This window comes from Pyxicephalus adspersus, chromosome 1 (genome assembly GCF_032062135.1).
Source record: "Pyxicephalus adspersus chromosome 1, UCB_Pads_2.0, whole genome shotgun sequence".
Classification (NCBI taxonomy): Eukaryota; Metazoa; Chordata; class Amphibia; order Anura; family Pyxicephalidae; genus Pyxicephalus; species Pyxicephalus adspersus.
This window is the reverse complement of record NC_092858.1, coordinates 161400206-161406786: the sequence shown is the minus strand read 5'-3', so window position 1 is coordinate 161406786 and position 6581 is coordinate 161400206. Positions and strand designations below refer to the sequence as shown.

The 6581-nt window shown below is 37.5% G+C and overlaps 2 protein-coding genes across 3 annotated transcripts in view; both read left to right on the top strand.

Annotated features, from left to right (window-relative positions):
* LOC140321127 (amyloid-beta precursor protein-like) overlaps positions 1-1560 on the top strand; it is a gene marked incomplete in the record, with an annotated part of 102947 nt that extends 101387 nt beyond the window's left edge. The window contains 1 exon segment of the mRNA XM_072397996.1: positions 1357-1560. Coding sequence (XP_072254097.1) covers positions 1357-1551 — 195 coding nt within the window.
* A 1294-nt stretch (positions 1561-2854) lies between these two features.
* Positions 2855-6581, top strand: part of APP (amyloid beta precursor protein) — a 57111-nt gene continuing 53384 nt past the window's right edge. For both annotated transcript variants that reach the window (XM_072397988.1, XM_072397983.1), the window contains exon 1: positions 2855-3041. In XM_072397988.1, the coding sequence (XP_072254089.1) occupies positions 2869-3041 (173 nt within the window). In that variant the 5' untranslated portion in view covers positions 2855-2868. The remainder of the gene's footprint in view (positions 3042-6581) is intronic.

Here is a 6581-nt window from a genome sequence, read left to right as displayed (position 1 = left end):
ATAAAAATAATCATATAAACATAATGTGATCACCATATCATCACAACAACATAGGCTATAAATATTTGTTTTTCTGACACGTTCCGCAGATGAGACGGTTTCTTCAGGGGGTAGATAGCAAAATAGCTAGTTGAAACACCCAATGGCTAAATATAGACAAAAATATATACAATAATGTATAGGAATGTCATTAATGTTGCAGGACTGCAGCATACTAATCAGTTCACGACATCCACTGTTAATGGAAGGTTTACCATTACCCATATCAGTAAGTTGGATAGTGGATGTAAAATTGATTTTTGAAAGTTGCAGGCCTTTTTTTTATTTCTTTATAGACGTTTAAAAACGGAAATCTTAGGCTGGTTTTAGTAATTGAAAATTTTCTATGTGAAGGTATGAGCCAAAGAAAAGCTATTTGGTATCCATATCAACAACTAGTGTTCTAGGTTTAATGCATTGTGTGTCTACTTACATCTATGTTTAGGTTACAGTGCATTCATTGAAAAATTGTAGTTTTGACTCTGTTATGTTGATCAAAAAGACTCTTTTTTTTAAATTACTGAATTCAAAGTTTTCTCTTCTGCTTTCTACAAGTCTGTAAATTCACACCCGGGTGTTGTAATATCGTGTAGTAAAACTAGCCCATTACCGCAGCCCACAACTACTTTACTGGCACATTGTGGTTCTAATGTCCTAAATGTTTTGTGCATTTAGGTGCATTCAGCCCTTTCATTTTGATTAGGACTATCTAACGTAACACACCTTAAAACATAAAAGCTAATGCATTTTGTCAGTCCTTGTGTATATGTATGTTTATCAATTTTGTGCTTGGTTTTGGAAATTTGTCCCTAGAAATGTTTAAGAACAAATTTGACCCACACCACAGTAAAATATCTGTACTTTGTGTGCTGAATTCAGTATTTTTAGGGTTCCGATCAAAGTCCATTGCTTTACATATACAGTACACTTATACAAACATACAAAATAGAACATGATGCTGTGGCCCTGGTTCATTAAAGCTCTCAAGGCTGGAGAGAATACACTTGCATCAGTGAAGCTGGGTGATCCAGCAATTCTGGAATGGATTTCCTAAAAATCATTTGGTGTTTGTTTGTAAATGTTTTCAATTCTGGTCCAGATCCATTTCAGGTTTGCTATATCACCCAGCCTCAAATAATGAAAGTATGTTCTTCCAGCCTTGGAGAGCTTTAATAAACCAGGCCTTTGTGTTGGAGTCTGGTTTGATGTAGTTGGTTGGGATTTACAGGTTTAGTTACTGAATGTAGGTTTGAAATATTATGAACTATGCTATGAGCATTTTATGACTTAGCAATGTTTTGTGTTGCCCTTTTACAGTCCTGCAGTGAGAGAAGCATGAGTCTCCATGATTATGGCATGCTCCTGCCCTGTGGCATCGACAAATTCCGAGGAGTAGAGTTTGTGTGCTGTCCCGCTGCTGATGAGAATGACAACTTCGACTCTGCTGATGCCGAGGATGACTCTGACGTGTGGTGGGGTGGTGCTGATGCTGACTATGCAGACAGAAGGTGAGTGTTATCCAAACCAGCTCATTATGCGTACCACTATGGGACCTGTAATAATAAATGGGGGCTCAGCAGTAATCAATTATCTCACTTTATTTGGAGATGTTCATTCTACTTCATTGTTTAGACAGTATTTTCATGTTTTAAATATATCAAAAAAAAAAATTTACATCCTAGCAAATACATCCTAATATTATAAATTCATTTTGTCCAAACTGCATGCTGTGTTTTCATGCTTGTTGGCCAATAAAACGGAGTACATCCAGCTCCAGGAAAAAAAAGTATTGTGGGGAAATCTATAATATTGTTTCAGGTATAGGTTTTTAAATTTCAATTGCTTTTTTATTTATTTCTCATTTTGAAAAATAGTTTTGCTCTGCACAGTTTAGTTTTCTAAAAGTTTTCTCCACTCTGTGTCCCACTTTTCCTTGCTTTACTGAATTTCTCCTGAGCGGTGAGTTTGAGGGTGCAGGCACTGCGTGATGTATTGCACAGCTGTACACATGTGCCTACAAAATGGCACTTCATGGTGCCACACTATACATGTGCACCTATGACACTACACCTGGTGGCTATAATACACATGCAAGCCCCATAGCATGGAGCATTGTTCACATACTAAGATCCAGGCAGGAGCTTGCACATGAGGGTGGCTATGTCAGGTTCCAAAGGACCCTTTCAATGTAGTTATTCACAGAGAAGAAAAGTGCAGGAAGTGGAATGGTGCTTTCAAAGGTGATATTTAATGAACAGCACACTGAAAAATAAAAGCAGTCATTTGTATTAAACTTTTAAAGTTTAGTTACCTATAAAGCAGAACTAAACCCACAATTCTTACCTGTCCTGCTCCCTTGCAGGGTGCCGCAGTCTTTTTCTTTTTTATCAACCTGGAAACGATCTTCGGTCGTCTTGCTTGACTGGGCCAGGATGCCGTAACTCTTGTGCACTCATTCCCAGCACAGGCAGGGGAAGCCAGATATCCTAGAAATCAAAGCTGAAGCTGTGCATGCCTAGCTCAATTTTTTTGGGAAATACTTGAAGCAATCAGGCGGATAGTATGGGTTATTTCAAAAGGGACATTGCCTGTCTTTTCTGCAATAATGGCCTGCCTGATCGTGGATTACTAAAAGTGAAACTTCAGTTCCAATTTAACTTGTTTACTTGTAGTTCTATGTAAGAACAAAGATAATAAAGTAATATATATATCCTTTACCATGTTGATGATTTCAATGCCCACTTTGAAATATTATGAACTATGCTATGAGCATTTTATGACTTAGCAATGTTTTGTGTTGCCCTTTTACAGTCCTGCAGTGAGAGAAGCATGAGTCTCCATGATTATGGCATGCTCCTGCCCTGTGGCATCGACAAATTCCGAGGAGTAGAGTTTGTGTGCTGTCCCGCTGCTGATGAGAATGACAACTTCGACTCTGCTGATGCCGAGGATGACTCTGACGTGTGGTGGGGTGGTGCTGATGCTGACTATGCAGACAGAAGGTGAGTGTTATCCAAACCAGCTCATTATGCGTACCACTATGGGACCTGTAATAATAAATGGGGGCTCAGCAGTAATCAATTATCTCACTTTATTTGGAGATGTTCATTCTACTTCATTGTTTAGACAGTATTTTCATGTTTTAAATATATCAAAAAAAAAAATTTACATCCTAGCAAATACATCCTAATATTATAAATTCATTTTGTCCAAACTGCATGCTGTGTTTTCATGCTTGTTGGCCAATAAAACGGAGTACATCCAGCTCCAGGAAAAAAAAGTATTGTGGGGAAATCTATAATATTGTTTCAGGTATAGGTTTTTAAATTTCAATTGCTTTTTTATTTATTTCTCATTTTGAAAAATAGTTTTGCTCTGCACAGTTTAGTTTTCTAAAAGTTTTCTCCACTCTGTGTCCCACTTTTCCTTGCTTTACTGAATTTCTCCTGAGCGGTGAGTTTGAGGGTGCAGGCACTGCGTGATGTATTGCACAGCTGTACACATGTGCCTACAAAATGGCACTTCATGGTGCCACACTATACATGTGCACCTATGACACTACACCTGGTGGCTATAATACACATGCAAGCCCCATAGCATGGAGCATTGTTCACATACTAAGATCCAGGCAGGAGCTTGCACATGAGTGTGGCTATGTCAGGTTCCAAAGGACCCTTTCAATGTAGTTATTCACAGAGAAGAAAAGTGCAGGAAGTGGAATGGTGCTTTCAAAGGTGATATTTAATGAACAGCACACTGAAAAATAAAAGCAGTCATTTGTATTAAACTTTTAAAGTTTAGTTACCTATAAAGCAGAACTAAACCCACAATTCTTACCTGTCCTGCTCCCTTGCAGGGTGCCGCAGTCTTTTTCTTTTTTATCAACCTGGAAACGATCTTCGGTCGTCTTGCTTGACTGGGCCAGGATGCCGTAACTCTTGTGCACTCATTCCCAGCACAGGCAGGGGAAGCCAGATATCCTAGAAATCAAAGCTGAAGCTGTGCATGCCTAGCTCAATTTTTTTGGGAAATACTTGAAGCAATCAGGCGGATAGTATGGGTTATTTCAAAAGGGACATTGCCTGTCTTTTCTGCAATAATGGCCTGCCTGATCGTGGATTACTAAAAGTGAAACTTCAGTTCCAATTTAACTTGTTTACTTGTAGTTCTATGTAAGAACAAAGATAATAAAGTAATATATATATCCTTTACCATGTTGATGATTTCAATGCCCACCATATTGTAAGCCAAATTGTGTTTTAAAGTTTGTACGCCTTGGGTGGACAATGCTTTACCTCTGATTACATTTTGTACAAGGACACTTCTGTAAATGTAGCTTTTTATTATTCCAAGATAATGAGTTATTTTACAATCGTCTAGCATTGAAAAATGCTTTGTTCTTTTCTTAAAGGAAGCAGTTATGATGTGTCCATGCACTCAGGCAGCCTTGCAGAATAATTGCCAGTGCTCCTAGCACAGACAACTTGGAATTGAATTACTTCATGCTTAGAGAATAATTTCAATTAGTCAAGGATAGGAGGACCTTGTCAAGGGTAATATATATTCCACCAAAAAAATGGATTATGCAGGGATAGGTTTTTCTACACTTCTTTAACTTCTAGGTAAGTTAGTAACCGATAAAATGTTATTAAGGAAGTGTTAGAGACAATCTTCTTAGTTGTTACAATAATTTAGTATTTAGTAGGTTATGGAATGGCCATCTTTAAACAAAAGCATCAGTTGACCATTCAGGGCAAGCAACTGGCTTGGATTAACCCTCCCCTCTTCCCGATCGAAGTATACTTTCCTTCCCTTCACTACTCCACCATTCTCTTTTGTAATTGGAGCCAATGGAAATACTGGGGATTTTAGGCCAATGAATTCTATCACAGAGTGGTCCATCGCCTTCAATAGGATATGACTACTATGATTTGTAGCTTTGTGATTGTTTCCAGTGATTGTAGAAGGAATTAGCAATGCAATATTTATTGGAGAAGGAAAGAAGACAGACAAGAGGAGATACATAACTGTGTCCTACAGTAAGCATTAGGTACAGTGCACTGCACTAAAACTAGATTTTTGCCTGAGGTTATTGAGAATGATTGTCTTGAGCAACAAATTTCTAGCATCTGTACAAGGCTTTAAAGTTAACCTGTTGCATTGACCTGCATTGACTCGTATTATGTGTTCCAGTTTGCTGCCTACATTGCTCAAGTTTGTGTTGTGTGTGTGTAGGGTGTGTGTAAATAAAGCGTGATAGGCACAGCACTAAATTGTAACTTAATCAAAAAGCCTAAATTCGTGGAGTTTCCACAATAACATGAATATAACTTTATTTTATTTATCTATATAACTATAAATATAACTATATTAACATTATAAATATGTTTAAAAGATCAGTGTACATATATATATATATATATATATATATATATATATATATCGGGCTGGGCTGATATCAAATTGCTCAATAATTTGAGGGATTTAATTTACCCATTAGGAATAAATAATACATATTTTTCCCTGAAATTTCAGCAAAATCTGACGGCTCTCTATTTTGGAGAAATCAATAACTTCAGGGAGCATACCATTTTTCTTCAGTGGTCCTTAAAGGTTTGTTGGTTTTAAATGACTCCTGAGGATATGTTCTTGTACTAAAATATGCCTCTTGATTATTGTACTTTTTTCACAAAAAAGAAAAACAGACCGTGAAAAACAAAACTTATGCTTACTGGCTATTTATTTGCACCCAAATGTGCACTGGGAGAAGATTAGATCCATCACTGTGCAGCACTACAAAGTAGGAAACTAAATACGCATATGCATGAACATATATTTATATATATACACACACAAAGTATATTCAGAAATAAAATTATAAAATATTTCCATTTACTATTAGGATTATTAACCTTCAGCTGTTTTATCTCAAATTTCTTTCCCATTAAAGCTGAGCTCCAGGCAAATGGCTAAATACACACAAGGTATACATACATGAGAATATATTACTCGTAAAAGGATTTGTTTCTAGAATTTGCACATCTCTGCCATACAACACAACCCTGTTTCCAGACCTGATTTTTCTCTGCCTAAATACAAGTCTTGTCCCTCCCCTAGCCCTAGCCATATTCCTTTTTAGCACATCAGGCACTCAGGTACCTACACTGCTTGCTAAAAATCTGTACTAAATTGTGTCGTTTCTATATGCTTAGCTTTAGCAAATCATACATAGGTGACAGCTCTAGTATTTTTTATTTAGAATTAAAACATGGTAAAAGATGGAGATATTTAATTCTGCAATTTCTCCTAGACATCCAGTGCTGCTTTCTTTCCATTCTCCCACAGCCCCAGGATGAAATATGTGCTAATCACTAAGGCTTGTAATGGACCGTTCACGTGAATGAGCTTTTGATTTGCCTTGCGGCTTACCGATAATTAGTGAGCAGGTTGTGCAATGACGGAGCACATGACTGTCAGCCTCCCAGCTGCACGTTGGCACACAATTCACTGCAGGTGCAAAGTGGATGGGGCTGCACAGGGGC